General features: G+C 42.6%; 1 protein-coding gene across 2 annotated transcripts in view; it reads left to right on the top strand.

The window, feature by feature from the left end:
• Positions 1 to 18241, top strand: part of UBE2K (ubiquitin conjugating enzyme E2 K) — a 95802-nt gene that overhangs the window by 36431 nt on the left and 41130 nt on the right. The window contains exon 2 of one of the 2 annotated variants that reach the window (XM_050948087.1): positions 17832 to 17925. The exons of the other annotated variant lie outside the window; for it this stretch is intronic. Within the exon in view, the coding sequence (XP_050804044.1) occupies positions 17832 to 17925 (94 nt within the window). The remainder of the gene's footprint in view (positions 1 to 17831; positions 17926 to 18241) is intronic. 2 annotated transcript variants of the gene reach the window in all.

Raw genomic sequence — 18241 nt, 5'->3', positions numbered from 1 at the left:
GGTTATTTTCATGGCAGCAGAAGAAACTTACTGGGAACATGTCTACATTATAAATTTGTTGACCTAAATTATGTCTATATACAACCACCACAGTGATTAAATTGCTTTTGCATGATGATATTACACTTCTTGTGTTGGCAGTTGCATCCTCACTAGCAGCGCTTGCCTTGATGCAGAGAGCAGTGCATCCAGGATGCACTATCCCACAATGAAACTTGCCACCAGCTAGCACAGGGTGTTTTGGGAAGGTTTTGCAATGTCTCGTGGGAGCAACTGAGTCACTCAGGGATGACTGGGAACATGATTTCAACATTCCATAATCCATTGTTCTCCATCCCATAATTTCATTCGCATCTCGTAATGTTTTGTGCCTCTTTTCAAAATCCCTGCAAACCCGCTGTGACGCATGGTTAGAAAGGGTTATGTATTTACCTATGTATGAGTAGGGTGGACAGTGTAATCAACAGTCCCTGTCTATGCTGTATTCTGATAGTTCAGAGGTCAAAATAACATCCTATCATGTAAATGAATTGTAAACATGGGGTATCTCAGTATTCATCTCTCTTTGAAATGTACTGTAAATGATGGAGGACTAAGCAAATGGCCTTACATTAATTTGTATTGGTAAGTACTGGTGATGGACCTCCTTCAGAGTCATCCTAATTACCTTTTGTTCCCTGAGGAATTCTAACTTGTCAAAAGACATGAAATTGTTTAAAAGATCCTTGAGTCCTGATTTTGTCATCTCAGATATGCTTAGCCTTCGTCAAAGGAAGTTTGAGTCGCAAAACTGAGGTCCCAGTTATGCTAGTATGCCCTGAATATGAGTTTTGAGTATTGGACTGTGACCTATGAACTGAATTCTAAAGGAACTCTTTGCAACTACAAAGCTTACCATCTCTGCTGTGAATCTGAACGTCAGTGACTTGAACTCATATCTGTATATATATTGATCTTTTAACCATACTCTCTCTTTTGTTTTTTAATATTTTAGTTTAGTTAATAAGTTAATAATTGGCTGTAGCATGTTTTGGGATAAGATCTGAAACATTCATTAACTTGGGAGGTAATGTGTCTGATCTTTTGGGATTGGTAGAACCTTTCTTTTATATGATGAAATGAAATTTACAGCAATTTTTATCATATTTGACATTGGTACCTGGATGGATCACTTTAAGGGCAATGTGGTGTTTGGACTTCTGAGTAACCAGTGAAGTAATAAAGGGTACGTCTACACTATGGGATTATTCCGATTTTACATAAACCGGTTTTATAAAACAGATTGTGTAAAGTCGAGTGCAAGCGGCCACACTAAGCACATTAATTCGACTGTGTGCGTCCATGGTCCAAGGCTAGCGTCAATTTCTGGAGCGTTGCACTGTGGGTAGCTGTCCTGTAGCTATCCATAGTTCCCGCAGTCTCCCCTGCCCCTTGGAATTCTGGGTTGAGAGCCCAGTGCCTGATGGGGCAAAAATCATTGTTGCGGGTGGTTCTGGGTACAGCCTCACCCCTCCCTTCGTGAAAGCAGCAGACAACCATTTCGCTCCTTTTTTCCTGGGTGAACTGTGCAAACGCCATAGCACAGCAAGCATGGACCCTGCTCAGATCAATACTGCAATAGTGGACGTTGTAAACACCTCGCGCATTCTCGTGCAGTCTATGCTGAACCGGGACCTGCAAAGCCAGGCAAGGAGGAGGCGGCGGCTATGGCAGCGCGCCGACAAGAGTGATGAGGACATGGACACAGAATTCTCTCAAACCACGGGCCCCTGCACTTTGGAGATCCTGTTGGTAATTGGTCAGGTTCTAGCCATTGAACGCCGATTTTGGGCCCGGGAAACAAGCACAGATTGGTGGGACCGCATAGTTTTGCAGGTGTGGGACGATTTGCAGTGGCTGCGAAACTTTCGCATGCGTAAGGGCACTTTCATGGAACTTTGTGACTTGCTTTCCCCTGCCCTGAAACACCGTAATACCAAGATGAGAGCAGCCCTCACAGTGGAGAAGCGAGTGGCAATAGCCCTCGGGAAGCTTGCAACGCCAGACAGCTACCGGTCAGTCGGGAATCAATTTGGAGTGGGAAAATCTACTGTGGGGGCTGCTGTGATGCTAGTAGCCAAAGCAATCACTAAGCTGCTGCTACGAAAGGTTGTGACTCTCTGGGAAATGTGCAGGTCATAGTGGATGGCTTTGCTGCAATGGGATTCCCTAACTGTGGGGGGCGATAGATGGAACCCATATCCCTATCTTGGCACTCTGGAGCACCAGGGCACCCAGTACATAAACTGCAAGGGGTACTTTTCAATGGTGCTGCAAGCACTGGTGGATCACAAGGGACGTTTCACCGACATCCACGTGGGATGGCCAGAAAGGGTTCATGATACTCGCTTCTTCAGAAGCACTGCTCTGTTTAAACGGCTGCAGCAAGGGAATTACTTCCCAGACCAGAAAATAACAGTTGGGGATGTTGAAATGCCTGAAGTTATCCTGGGGGACCCAACCTACTCCTTGATGCCATGGCTCATGAAGCCATACACAGGCAGCCTGGACAGTGGTCAGGAGCTGTTCAACTACAGGCTGAGCAAGTGCAGGATGGTAGTAGAATGTGCATTTGGCCGTTTAAAGGCGCGCTGGCGCACATTACTGACTCGATCAGACCTCAGCCAAACCAATGTCCCCTTTCTTATTGCTGCTTGCTGTGTGCCCCACAATCTCTGTGAGAGTAAGGGGGAGACCTTTATGGCGGGGTGGGAGGCTGAGGCAAATCACCTGGCCGCTGATGACGCGCAGCCAGACACCAGGGCAATTTGAAGAGCACACCAGGAAGCGGTGCGCATCAGAGAAGCTTTGAAAACGAGTTTCATCACGGGCCAGGGTACGGTGTGACTGCTGTGTTTTTCCCCTTCATGAACTCCCCCCCTTTATTGACTCCTTCCCTGTAAGCAACCCACCCTCCCCCTTCGATTACAGCTTGCTTAAGGAAATAAAGTCACTATCGTTTAAAAATCATGTATTCATTATTAAAAAGTAATTATAAAAAGAGGCAGAGAACTGACAAGGTATCCCGGGTGTGGTTTGGGAGGAGCATAGGAGGGAAGGAAAAGACCATTAAATACATTTCAATGTAATGACAGCCTTTTGGTTGGACTGTCCACTGGGGTGGAGTGGGCGGGTTCACGAAGCCTTCCCCCACGTGTTCTTACACGTCTGGTGTAAGGGTGAGGAAGATATGGAACATGGTGAGTGGTGAGGGTGATTACACAGGGGCTGCAGCGGCACTCTGTGACCCCACTGCTCTTTCTGAAGATCCACCAGACGTTGGAGGATATCAGTTTGATCACGCAGCAGCTCCAGCGTTTCATCCCGCCACCGCATATCTTCCTGCCTACACCTCTGATCTTCCTGCCGCCACCTCTCATCTCAAGCGTCCCTCCTACCCTCACGTTGGTCCCTCCTGTCCTCACGTTCACTCGCATCTTTCCTGTACTTTGCTACCACGTCCTTCCAGTCATTCAGATGAGCTCTTTCATTGCGGGTTACTTCCATGATTTCCGAGAACATTTTGTCTCGCGTCTTCTTTTTCCTCCGCCTTATCTGAGAGAGCCTTTGTGATGGAGTAGGGAGGCTTGAAAAATGTGCAGCTGCATGAGGGAGGGAAAAAAGGGAGAGAAGTATTTAAAAAGATACATTTTACAGAACAGTGGTTAAACTCTTTCACAGTGAACAACACTGTTCACCTTACATAGCACATGTGATTTCACTACAAGGTCGCATTTTGCATCTTAATGTTGACTGCCTGTGGCTCTGGTGTTAGAGATCTCACAGACGCAGGTCCGGGCATCAGAATTCAGCTTGCATGCGGCCATGGTAAGCCATTGTCTTTCGGCTTCTCCAGCCTTCATATACACAGTGCCCTCTGATGCTTCTTTCCTGTTAACATGCAGCAGCAGAAGCCAACCCCCCCATCCAATTCTCTAGGATGATTGCTTTACCCCTCCCCCCACCACATGGCTGGTATCATGGAAGATCACTGCTAATCACCCCCCTTTCCGCCCCCCACCGCGTGGCTGGTAGCTGGGAGGATTCCTGCTAGTCAAACGCAAAAAAGGTTAGCGCTATCCTTCCTCCCCTCCCCCCGCTTGGCTACATGCAAGGAAGGATTTCTTTTAAGCAACAGCCCAGTAGGAAAATGGCCATCTCTGTCCCGTTAATTAAATTCCTGAATTTCAACCAGGTTACCATGAACGATATCACTCTGCTGAGGATAACACAGCGAGATAAAGAACGGATGTTTCTTGAATGCCAGCAATCACTGGGACCATACGCAGCTATGCTTTGTCATGCAGTGATACCCGATTACTTGCTACATGCATGGCGTGGTAAAGTGTCCTACCATGGTGGACGGAGCAAGGCTGCCTTGCCCAGAAACCTTCTGCAAAGGCTTTTGGAGTACCTCCAGGAGCGCTTCATGGAGATGTCCCTGGAGGATTTCCACTCCATCCCCAGACATGTTAACAAACTTTTCCAGTAACTTTATTGGCCGCGAATGCATCCCAAGCCCTCATGGCAAATCAATCATTAAAAAATGCTTGCTTTTAAACCATGTTTTATATTTACAAAGGTACACTCACCAGAGGTCGCTTCCATGGCTGCACTGTCTGGGCTAGTGGCTTGGGAGGGTAATTCTGTCTGAGTCACAAAAAGCTCCTGGCAGTTGGGGCTAACGGAGTGCTGTATGCTCGCTGCAAGGTCGTCCTCCTCTTCCTCCTCCTCCTCCTCCTCCTCCTCCGCAGAATCCTCAGCCCTGGTTGAGATTACAACCCCCACCTTGGAATCCACGGACAGGGGTGGGATAGTGGTGGCGCAGCCCCCTAAAATTGCATGCAGCTCAGTGTAGAAGCGGCATGTTTTCGGCCCTGACCCGGACCTTCTGTTTGCTGCTTTGGTTTTCTAGTAGGCTTGTCTGAGCTCCTTAACTTTCACTCTGCTCTGCACTGAGTCCCTGGTGTGGCCTTTGGCCATCATAGCCTTGGAAATTTTTTCAAATATTTTTTCATTTCTTCTTTTGGAACGGAGTTCTGTTAGCACTGAATCCTCTCCCCATATAGCAATCAGATCCAGCACCTCCCGTGCGGTCCATGCTGGAGCTCTTTTTCGATTCTCAGGAGACGGCATTGCTACCTGTGCTGATGAGCTCTGTGTGGTCACCAATGCTGATCACAGCTCCACACTGGCCGAACAGGAAATGATTTTCAAAAGTTTGCTGGGCTTTTCCTGTATACCTGGCCAGTGCATCCGAGTTCAGACTGCTGTCCAGAGCGGTCACAGTGGTGCACTGTGGGATACCGCCCAGAGGCCAATACCGTCGATTTGCGGCCACACTAACCCTAATCTGATATGGTAATATCGATTTTAGCACTACTCCTCTTGTCGGGGAGGAGTGCGGAAACCAGTTTAAAGAGCCCTTTATATCGATATAAAGGGCCTCGTAGTGTGGACAGGTGCCATGTTAAATCAGTTTAACGCTGCTAAAATCGGTTTAAACGTGTAGTGTAGACCAGGCCAAAGAAGCTGTTTTATGCTGGCTTGGTAAATCTAAGTATTGGAATATCCACCAGCTTTATGGGGATTGTCTGCCCCATTCTTTGCAGTTCACCCTAATTGAGTGACCACAGCTGACTCCCCACTAGGACCTCGGTCACACCTGCGCATCTGCCATTTTAATGAGAAACATGGACCCTGCTCAGGTCTGCACTATTGTGAAGAGCGCTGTGAGCATGAGATGTCTGATCCTGCAGTATTTGTGGAGCCACAGGGAACATGACAGTTCCTTGGAGGCCAGATTGCTGTGGGACATAGAAAGAAACAGTTCAAAGTTGTTGGCATTCACAGAACAGCTGCAGATAGTGGAGTGCCGATTCTCAGCCTGAGAAACAAGCACTTACTGGTGGGATTGCATCATTATGTAGGTTTGGGATGGTGAGCCGTGGCTGCAGAACTTTTGGACAAGCAAGGCCACAGTCCTGGATCTGTGTGCGGAACTCACCCCAGGTTGAGCGCAGTGACACTAAAATGAGAAGCAATGGAGAAGCAAGTGGTGATTTCTTTGTGGAAACTTGCAACTGCCAATTGCTACTGGTCAGCCGAGAATCAATTTGGTGTTGGGGAAATCCACCACAGGAGTTGCTGTGATGCAAGAGTGTAGGGTCATTACTCGCCTCTTGCTGTGCAGGACTGTGCCTCTGGGCAATATTCAGGACATAGTGGATGGTTTGGAGCAGTGGGGTCCCAAACTGCACTGGGGCAATAGATGGCATGCAATCCCTATTTTGGCACCAGACCACCTTGCCACAGAGTACATCAACAGAATGAGCTACTTTTCTATGGTACTGCAAGTGCTGGTGGATCACTGGGGATGTTTTACTGACATCAACGAGGACTGGTCAGGGAAGGTGCATGATGCAAGCATCTTTAAGAAGACAGACCTGTTCAGAAAGATGCAGGCAGGGGCTTTCTTCACAAAGCACAAGTTTACCACTGGGGATGTTGAAATGCCAGTAGTGATCCTGGGAGACCCAGACTGCTCCTTACTTCAGTTTCTCATGAAGCTGTAGACTGGCCACCTTGACAGCACCAAGGAGCACTTCAAGTGCAGGCTCAGCATATGCAGAATGACAGTTGAATGTATCTTTGGCCATTTGAAAGGTCACTGGCACTATCTACTTAAGAGATTGGACCTCAGTGAAAAAAATGCTGTGTCCTGCATAATATCTGTAAAGCAAAGGGGGAAGAGTTTCTGCCAGGGTGGAGGTGGAATGGCTGTCTGCAGATTTTGAGTAGCCGGATACCAGGGCTAAAGGAAGAGTTCAACATAGAGCTGTTTGACTCTGGGAGGCTTTGAAAGACCATTTTAATTGTGAGCCACGGTAATGTGTGTTGCTGTAGTGTGCTCTGCCTGGCATTGCTTTTTTGCACCCCCTGTATGAACCTTGAGATGAATGCTGAGAGTGTAGTAATATAACATTGTAAATACATCTATTATTATTATCTGTGAATGATGTCAGCCCCAGCCAGCGTATGTTGTGAACTAAGAAAGATCAATTGTTTCCATAAATAGACTTTTATTACAAACCCATGCAAACAGACGCATTTATAACTGAATGAAACTTTATAAATACAGGGAAAAGAACCTTTGAAGGGGAAAGAACAGTCATTTTCATTTCACAAACACATACACTGATGTGCAAGAGACATGGTTAGTGTATGTGCAGCTGTGATTGCCTGTACTGTCCCTCTGGGCAAGAGGTAGGGATAGTGCAGTAGCCTTGGATGCCATGTGGAATGTGCGGGGTTGCAGGGAGATCCTGGAATCCAGTTCTCTCTAGGGTGCAGAGGGGGGCGTGCATGGGACTGTTGAACCTGATGTCAAGTAAGAGTCTCCAGCATGCTTTTCTGCCGCCTGAGAAGTGCTAGCATCTCCTGCTGCACATCTCTCTCCTTCGCCTGGGCTTTTTTCCTCTCCGTTCTGTCCCTGTCCATGCTGTCTGTGGGGGTAATTCTCCAAGCCCTGTGCTCGATATCCAAAGCAGCAGAGGCTTGCAGGATCTCTTGGAACATGTCCTCTTCGTTCTTCTTATCTGGCTGAGCTGCTTCGTTGGTGTGGATGGAGAGACCCACAACACCACATTTCCAGCTGCAAAAGATAAAATGCACAGAGGTACTATTGTGAGTGTATTCACAAGATAAATGGAAACTTGATATACTGAACTCACTCCCCTTGACCTACACAACTTGCAAGCAGTATGTTCTCACTTCTCTGTGGGATTCATAGAGCACGGCAGTAGTCCCAGCGATGGTGAGTATAGCCTGGAGGGAAGAGGTGAATTGGGATTATAAGGTGGGGGGACTAGCTCACAGATATGAATACATGTATATAGCACAGTGGTTCTCAACCTGTGGCCCATGGGCTGCTTGTGACCCAATCAGCACATAGCTACGGCCCATGTGACCTCGGGGCATACAGGTAGTATATATATTGTGTGGATGCGGCCCACGTAACACAGAGAGCGCTGCATATGTGGCTCACAATGGTAAATAGGTTGACAACCAGTGGTATAGGGCAATTGAACTGAATACTGGCACTGTTTTCCACAGGCAGTAGTGATTTTAGTTGGTAACCAAGGCTGAAAGAGAACAGGTCCTGCAGGACAGGGCCATATGCTGCCAGCTTATGTGCTGTAGTGGTGCCTGCTGAAGTAATTGAGTGCTATGGGAACGTGTCATACTGTGGTGGAAGAAATAAGGCAGCCCTCCCCAGAAACCTTTGGCAGATGATGGCAGACTACCTCCAGGAAAATTTCCTCAAGATCTCTATGGAAGATTCACGGGACATCCCGGTTCACATAAACAAACTGTTCTGCATGGCCCCTTCTGCCTAACTGTACAGGGAGGATGAGAAGCAGATAGCAACTGTAGCTCTATTTGTTCTTTCACTACCTCTTCTAGCATAAGTTAAAAAAGAGTAAATCAACAGATGTGCCCCTGCAATTTCAAAAACAACTGCATACTTACCAGAGGTTCCTTCCCCTGCATCTGGCTTTTTCATGCTGGACTATCCAGGAGATAAAAACAGATCATGGCTTGCTGTGCTACTGGATCCCCTAATGGCCTTTTCCCCATCCTCCTCTTTACTGTTCGCGGCAGGGGGCCTGTGACTCCTGCTCCCCCTAAGTATCCGCAGTCTCTTGGCAATGGTGGTGGAGTCTCCGCTGAGGATGGCATGCAGTTTTTTGTAAAAGTGACATGTCTGTGCTCTGCACCAGATCGACTGTTAGCCTCCCTTGTCTTCTGGTATGTCTGCTGCAGCTCCTTGGCTTTCACGAGGCACTGCTGCAGGTCCCTCTTGTAGCCCTTCTCCTCCATGCCCCAAGCATACTGCTCATAGATATCGAGGTTTCTGTGGCTGAATCAGAGCTGTGCCTATACAGCATCTTCTCTCCACAAACCCAGGAGATCCAGCACCTCTTGCGTACTCCAGTAAGAGTGTGTCTGTAGTGTGGTCAGCTGGGCAGTTGTTAGGTGTGCTCTCCAAGCCAAGCAAACAGGAAATGCAATTTGAACATTTGGTGGTGTTTTAACTGGGAGGGATGTGTACCTGGCTGCTGGGCAGCAGGGTGCCTCTCCCCGAGCCATGGCAGGTCCTGGCCAGGCAGTTCCCTGAGCGCCTGCATGGCGTTAAATAGGCTGCTGCACGGCCATGCAGCTTACAGGGAACTTAGGTTTTCACAGAACTTGGTCCCATTGTGTCTCAGCCCTGGTCTACACTACAACTGTATGTTCGTACAACTACATCACTCAGGTGTGTGGATTTTCCACAAATCTGAATGATGTAAACTGACCTAACCGCTGGTGTAGACAGTGCTGTGTCGATGTGAGGGCTTCTCTTGTTGATATAGTACTGCCTCTTGGGGAGATAGAGTACCTACCCTGTCAGTTGTTGTTCTCCCATCGGCGGAGGTAGTGCCTTCACTAAGGGCTATAGTGGCGCAGGTGCACTGTAAGTGTAGACAAACGGTCAGAGTACATAAGTCCCTTCACATAAGGTGAGATACAGTCTTTGATAGCTGATCCAGATTGAATAAGAATTTATTAAAGCAACAGCTTGAATGTGACAGGAGAACTAAGTTTTCTATTAATATTTTAAACTTCTGTCATTTTTTCATTTCCTTTGTTCCTCTCTAGGCTCCTTCCAAGTCTCCCTTATAACTGTTTTTTGTATCCTTATGTTTGTCTTCGTGCTATATTCCATGCCACTCCTTATGCTTGGAACAGTCTCGCTTAGCTTGCATCCTTTAGTAAATGGTTCCTGAATAAACCATTTATTTCGCGAAGCCTTTCAAAACTAGCCTCCAGCAACATACCTACATTGCCTCAAATCTTAATGGCAGCAAGGTACAATATGTATGTGACTGTAGTAGACTAAAATTAATTGTACTTGAGGCGATGACTGCCTCCCAAGGCTTGTATAATATTGAACAGTGTATTGGTACTTGATTTTATATCTAATAGGAGTGATGGATTTCCCCCCCCCCCACCACACACTTTCACGTTATCTTGAAACATTAGCATGCTAGGTTTTAGTCCAAATTAACAAAGAAAAATACAATATAGTAGAACCTCGTTTATCCAAGCCTCCATTATCTGGCTCTCTGTGCTAACTGAACTGGGGCTTTCAGCCCTGGGTAGTAGGACTCAGGGCTATAGCTCTTTGCCTATTCTTCAGATTATTTGAATTTTTATCTAATCTAGCTCCGGTCCCAATTACATTGGATAAAGGGGGTTGCACAGTAGTTATTTTACTGTTGCATCATATACATCTCGCTACTATGGCTATGTACAGAGGTCTCAAACTAAAGAGAAGCATCTTTTACTCAGAATTTGACTTGAATGTTATCCTTCTTGTGGTTGTAAAAGAAAATATTATAAGAAGGGAGAGTATCCTTATATGAAACTGTTTTTAACAGTCATCACTTTACAAAAGGTTCTCTGAAACTGAGACTTCAAGGCCATAAGCAGGGTGCCATGTTGTTGGATGTTCACAGAAACGAAACTTTTTTTTTCTAAGACCTGGCAGTTTTTAGTATAATCAAATTTTAGATCTTTCTTGAAACAGCTTACCTGATAAAAGTACAGTAACTCCCCACTTAACATCCTGTCGCATAACGTTGTTTTGATGTTATGTCCGTGCTCCATTACAGAACATGCTTGTTTAAAGTTGTGCAATGGTCTGCTATAACGTCGTATGGCTGCCTGCTTTGTCCACAGCTGGCATCCCCGCATCAGTTCCCCTATGCCTCTCCCCCAGTGCCTCTTGCCTGCTGGCGGACCCCACGGATCAGTGCCTCCCCCCTGCTCCCCTCGCCTCCTGCCTGCGGCAATCAGATGGTTTGCAGTGTTCACGGGGGAGGCTGCGCACCGCGTTCTTGCTCCTCCCCCCGGCCTCCTGAATGCTGCAGGACAGCTGATTGCCACGGGCAGGAGACGGGGGGAGCAGGGGGAAGGCGCTGATCCATGGGTTTTGCCAGCAGGCAGGAGGTGGGGGGTGTCGGGGCGTTGGGGAGCTGATGGGTGTGTGAGCCTGTTTAATATCTGTTTTAAATTGCTTGTTTAAAATAGTTTAAAATGTATATAATGCCTTTTGTCTGGCAAAAAAATTTTTCCCCCCATTTACATTAAATCTTATGGGGAAATTGGATTCACCTAACATAGTTTCGTTTAAAGTCACATTTTTTAGGAACATAACTACAGCGTTAAGTCAGGAGTTACTGTACTACTTATGATCTAACAAACTTTCTCTTTTGGAAGACAGAAAAAAGAGAAGATATATTTTTCATAGAAATTATTGGATCATTACATTCATTCAACCTGCAGTTTTCTTGTTACAAGTGAAGAACAGCACATTTAGCAATGTTGTATATATCTTAGCATGTTTTATTCCTGTTTTTCTTGTTAAACTTGTATCTTATGTATGTTGCAAAAGGCAAAGGGTCTTGTGCATGTGTTGCTTTCCTTGGAAGGAAGGGGAAGGAGCAGGTGTGTCCAAATGGAGATGAAGAGATGAGTGTCCAGTGGTTTCCTGTGCACCCAGGAATGTGATGTGCTACATAAGGAGTGTCCTTTAAAGTGGTAAAAGAGTGGTGTTGAGCTGAGGTTCCTCTCTTGGTGAGGAGCAAACAGAAACTAATCTAAAGTAAATTAGATGTGCCTTTTTTGGTGGAGTGAGAGTGGGGCAATGATGAGAGTGAGGAACTGGTATTTTTCATCCTTGGGTGAGTAGATGATGTTGGGGAAACTTTTCAGGCCATATTCACTAAGTTCTGCTGAAATCTTAGCATGTACCATCTAAACATGTTTGCCACTTACCTTTTTTTTTTTTTTTTTTTTTTTTTTTAATTTTCCCCCAAAATGTTCAAAGGCTGTACTCTTCAAGAACTAAGACATTGCCAAATTTTAAAGCCCAGCTGATTTTATTGTGGCCATACATGTTTATATAGATTATGTTCATATGTATGTGTGCCTAAAAATTTTTCTAGTAGGCACTTGCTGAAAAGCAAAAAAAAAAAAAAAAAAAAGTAAATATGAAGAAAAGTGTCATTTCTAGTGAAAGAGACCTCTGTTTAAAAAGACATGGAGAAAAAATGTTTTGCATTGCACCTGGAAATAGTGTAGCAGCTCTTAAGTAGCAAATAGCACAGTTTTGTTGAAATAAAACACTAGCTCTGTAGAGTTAGGGGCATTTCTATAGATGGAGTTTTTCAGGAAAAGTTTTTCAGATTCACACTCTACATCTGAATTAACTTTCAAGTGTAGGCAAGCACTTAGTTACTTTGTGTGCTCTATTGCTCCATATATTCACACAGATGTTTGGCGTGAATGTTCAAAGTAGCATGCAAAGATTTAGGTGAGTTATAGAACTTGTTTTGACCTCAATGGAAGACATAGTTAAATCTATACTCTATCTTGAAAATTAGTCATTATTTACTATTGAGTAGATGTCCGTCATTATCATGTCAAAGCATTTTGGGCTATTTTGGACAATTAGGGCAGAATTTTGACCTTTGTGTGAATTTTGAATGAGTTTGTTGCCCTGAGATCAAGAGTAGCATCATGTTGAACTTTTATGTCACTCTTGGCAAACAGTAGTTGTTTAAAAATAAATGGAAGATCAGTTCTAGCTCAACCCACACAGTTCTACTTATCTGCGTGCTGTCATCATCCAGTAATAAACTTGTAATATGTAGGGGCATGGCTGATGTGCAGGTTTTTTTCCAGTCAGCTTTAATATCCAAAATGGGTATGTATTAATGCAAATTCTCATTATAATTAAAAATCTTATAAACTTTGTAATACAAATTTTTGTAAATGCAGTACAACCCAGGTATAATGTAACCACTGGTTCTGCTGATGGGCTTTTACATGGTGGACTTTCTCTGACATTTAACACTAGATATTTCTGATATCATTATAGAGCTTGGAAAATGTACTGTTAAAAATTACTTATATAGGCCACTTTACAAACAAAGTAGAAACACTACAAGTGCCTCAAAGTTGCTGATCCATTAGTTTTCCCTATGTTTTAATTGCTATTTGTAATTATTAAGTTTGTCAGCACTTCCATGGTAAATCTATGCTTTTAGGCTTTGGGATGTAGGTTTGGTCTGAAGGAACCTTGCTAGCAAAATTTATTGAAGTATGGGTTTTAAGTGTGTGAATATATAGTTTTCATTCAGCACTTTAAAAAAATGGTGTGTATGTCTAGGAAGGGAGGAAAGAGAAGTTTTGGGGAACAATATATTATTGAACATAATCCCATTGTATTAGTATGTTCTTGTGTTAGTGGCAAGTGTTGCAGAACTTGCATTTCGTGGCTTTTTCCCCTTTCATCTTCTGTCAATAATTTGGCATAAGGTTAATGCATCTTTTTGAAGACACTGACTTCGTTTCTGCTTTGGAATTGACCCAAAATGTTTTGTTGTTGTTGGGTTGTTTGTTTATTTTTGATCAGCTCTAGCTGCAACAAGGACTGATTGTTTAAATTGTGTTAAGTTTAGGTTTTGTTTACTTCAGATTAGTGCCATAGAATAGCTGCAGAAGTAGTTTTAGGGAATTACAGAATTGTAGGGACACAAGTATTGTAAGAATTGTTACAGTGCTTATGCTGAACTCCTAAGAGTTTTCTCAATACTACAGCAGATCAAGAATTTAAGTCTGGAAAAAGTGTACTGTATTCTGAGTTTCTCAAATAAAGATTGATATAATTATACATGTCCTTCTAATCAAGATGTATCCATAATTTATTGTATGTCAAAACACAAATGTGTCTTTACATTTTGTAAAATTACATATGTTAGGTTCACACCTTGCTAACAAATTATGGTTGTAAAGCAGGGATGGTACAAGATCTTGCTGTGCCTGTAGGCAATTCAGATCATGTCTGGATCCTATTAATGAATTCTGATCAGTTAACACAGCCTGGATCTGATTCTTATGTAAATGTGGGATATTCAGCATCACTTTTTTAAAGAGGTTACTAATTTTTAGTGTGGACTGTTTTTACTCTCCATTAAATATAGTGTTACTTTGGAAGCTAGAAAAGAAAATATTCTTCCATAGCATTTTGTCTGTTCCCATTTGAGAAGCATTGAGACTTCCTAATTTGATTAGAGCTGAACCTAGTGTGCTAATGTGAAGAGTTTTTTGCAAAACATGTTTGTGTAGCAGCATCAGAGATTAATGTGAGCACAGCTGTGGGATGAAATCTGCGGTAATTAATTAACTGCGCAAGGGCCCTGAAAAAATTGTGTGAAGATGGTCTCTAACAAATAGAAGAATTAAATTTGTTTGAGACTTTCCATAGGGATCCTTTGAAGTGCTTGTTTAGAATGGTTGTATGTGGAAGTGGTCCTCAGAATTCCATTGTATTGGTTAAATGTTGGTGGTAAACTAGCAGTTGGAGCACAAAAACATCATTACAGTGGTCATAACACACTGATTGATTAAGGATGGCTCTTTTCAACTATCTAATTAGAATCCCAGGATTTCCTGCCAAAGATTTTAGTGGTAATTGGGGCATAGAAAGTCATCAAATGGTCTCTGAGCTTCAAAATGTGGACATTTAAAATAGTGCATTCTGAAACAGTTCATTTCCTTTTGTTTCACAGTCTTAACCATAGTGTTCAATGTGATTATACAGATTGTCTCTGTCAAAGATAAATGAACTGGAAAATATTAAATACAAATTGTCAGACAAAGAAACAGATGAATATTAATTTAGAACTAAGCAGTTTTTATCTGGATATAACAATCCTTAGGAAGATGGTGGCCCTGTAGGCTTTCAAGAAACAGAGAAGCAGGTAAATGAAGGCAGTAGTCATCCTTACTAAGGGCAATCTATGTCCTCATTGAGAACAAATGAGAGTTGGCAGGTATTTTGAGAAGGCCAACTTTACTAAGGGCAGCCTGAGTCAAATCTTTTCAGAATCATAGGAGGTGGCAGCAGTTTTAAGAGGACGATTCAAGTTTCTCTGAAGGAAACCACTATTCAATCTCTGCTGAAGGAGAAGCTTTCATTTATGAAGATTAATGGAAAGTATTATCCTTTGTTTATTGAAAGAAAGTGTTAGGAATTTATCAGATCTGTTCAACAGTTACCTCATTGCCATTTCTGTGTAAATAATTCCTGATTTGAGATGATTTTGGATGATAAAAGATCTGACACAGAGTGCTAAATTTTTATAGCGTGTTTAAAATTAATTGTAACTTATAAACAATTAACAGATTTACTTGTAAAGTCTTAAAATTCATTAAATACTTAAATACACAGAGTAGTTATTGTAAGATGTATTGTATTCTTCCATACAGACGTCATTGAATTCCTTCTTTTGAAGTGAAAACTCAGCCTCTGCTATGGCGCTGCAGCTGGTGTCACCATCATACCTGTTTTAAGCTCTAAATAGGAATATTTGTAAATAGAAGAGAGGCATAAAATCTGTTGCATTTCTTAGTTTGGAAACTGCTGTTGGCTCAAAATTTATATCTTAATATAAATTATCCTAATGTTTGTCTATTGTGATAACTTTTGAATTCTGCATCTGACCAACTCCAAAAATAAGGAAATGTTCTAGACATCAGAGGGCAGAATAGTGTTAATTTTGATGAGATTTGGAAAATTGGAAGGGGGAAATGGTCACATGGAGTCCCTTGCATCTGGTTAGCAGACCCAGCAGCTTCCACCAGCTCTGTAATTATCTATAGATCAAAGAACCGGTAGCTATTAATGCTTTACAGCATAACTTTGCCCATCCTCCCAATGTAATTTAAAATGTTAACATCTTGAATGACTTGTCTTCCAGACAAAAAGAAGAAATAAGAATAGTGAAAGGAAATGGTGTTCAGAGATCCTGAAATGGGGAAAAGAGAGGGATGGAGGTTTGCAGGAGTCTCTGAAATAGACAGGAATGGGGGAGTCACACAGAGACAGTTTATGGGGGGAAATGGAGGGATGCAGAGAGCTCAGCCTATAGAAATGACAAAGTATGCAACCCTGTAGTATTTCACCTGTAAATAATGTTGGTGTATATCTTTCCATAGGTGGTAGTTTTGTTTAAAAAATAATTTTTTTTTTTTTTTGGAACACAAGTATACATTTTATTCCTTCTCCTTTCTGGGATGAAAGACAAATTTGAATGAAATGTGTAATTTTGGTTAAACTCTTTTAATAAATGATTCTGTGAAACATACATTGTTCAGTATCTTAGTATGCCGTTATGAAAAATTTGAAATTAACCTACCGAGCTCCAAGAAAATTTGTCTTGGGAAGTGTGAAGTCGGGAAGGAGGTGACAAATAGCCAGTAGCTCCTGCACCTAAATGTTGTCTAACAGCAGGGATTCCTGCAACAATGTTTTTGGTGGCCTCAAAGTATGGCCACCAACTCTTGCTGGTGGTTGATATGACAGTTTTTCCAAAAAACTTATCTTGCTTTAGAAAAAACAAATAAATATGCACATATGCTTGTCCAAATCATTGTAATTTATTTATGAAGAGATTTTTTGCAGACTCAGTAACAATAACAATGTATGTACAGTTGTCTCTATTCTTTACACACTAAGAAGATGTTTTTCGTATTCTTGTCTTTCTGTTGTTCGTTTTTGCTTTTTTGGTTTCTGTTTGTTTTTTAATAGAATTGCTAGTTAGTAAGTCTGCTTCTGTGAAAAGTGATATATGTATGTTAATATCACTTTTCCCAGCAGCAGACTTGTTAGCTAGCTGGGAGGCAGTAAAAAGTGGTATTAACAAACATACAAATATCCCTTTTCACCGCAGACTTACTCAGCCCTGTCAAGCCGGGGGACAAATTGAGCCTTGGATGGGGAGGCGGGTAGGGAGGCACTGGGGGTCAAGGGTGATGGGATGGATGGGTCATGGGGCGGGGAAGGCAGCGGGGGCTGGAGGTGATGAGCCTGAAGCCCAGTGGCTGGAGCCTGCCACCACATGGCCAAAGCTTGCTGCCTGCCATCCCAGGGCTGAAGCCAGACGCCTGAGCCCCACTGCCCATGGGAAGGTGGAGAGTAGAAACCAGCTGTCTGCTCCCCCAGCATTTGTGGCTCCGGGGGGTGGTGGGGCCCAACCCATACTTGCAGATCCAGGGAAGGGGCAAATGCTTGGCCTCCCAATCACTGCCCAGTTGGCTGTGGCTGCAAGAAAAGCCTCTGGTGGTCACATTTGAGAAACGCTAAGTCTGTGGGGAAAAAAATGCTTTTTAACAAGACTTCCTGAAATGTTAATAATGAGGATATTATATTATTTTTTTTAAAAAAGGTCAGGATACTATTTTTGAGAGGTCTTGCTGTATTCCAGTGAAGGTGGTGGTTACTTTAAACAGAACAATACACTTTCAAGTGATATATTAAGCATAATCAAGTTAAAATTTCTGACTGAGTTTTTTTCTTGTCTTGTTTAAGGTATTCAGACTAAATAGCTATTTAGAGAGTCACTGTCAACTTTAAATCTAGTAAATTAAAAAAATTAAAAGTAATTTCAGATATTCTGCATACTCCTGAATACCCTTGTCTATGTTAGTGGCTCTATAAATACTACTCTGGAGAACTGTAATGCTGCATAAAGTTATTTTAAATTAAATAAAACTAACTGCAACATAGCTATCTGAAATGGGTTGTTTTTAGAAATCTGTTCTAAAAATTGAATATTTTTTGGGAAGGTGTGTATCAAACATAACTTACTTATAACTGTTTTTCTCTGTTTATTTTTAAGACGAGCAAAAATCAAATTAAAGTAGATCTTGTAGATGAGAATTTTACAGAATTAAGAGGAGAAATAGCAGGACCTCCGGACACACCATATGAAGGCAAGTAATATTTATGCGTATGAAATCTTTGTGCACTTCAAATAATGTGTCTTATGTTGCTTTGTTTATTGTTAATTTACAAAATAAAAAGGAATAAAGAGCTGCATATTTTGAAACGCGCCATTAATTTACGTGGTTTTAAATTAAATATTTAAATTTAAACTTTGAAAAAGTATCAGTTATTTTTTCATGTGATTATATATAAATTTATTTAGTCTGTAGCATAACAGACTTTACCATGCAACTTGCAAGGACTAAGTTGCAGTTTGGGCTGTGCAACAGAATTGTAAAAGGTATAGTAAGAAGGATGTTTAGT

Source organism: Gopherus flavomarginatus, chromosome 3, assembly GCF_025201925.1.
Source record: "Gopherus flavomarginatus isolate rGopFla2 chromosome 3, rGopFla2.mat.asm, whole genome shotgun sequence".
In the NCBI taxonomy this organism is placed as follows: Eukaryota; Metazoa; Chordata; order Testudines; family Testudinidae; genus Gopherus; species Gopherus flavomarginatus.
Note: the sequence above shows the minus strand (reverse complement) of the source record. Positions and strands in the feature narration are given on the sequence as shown.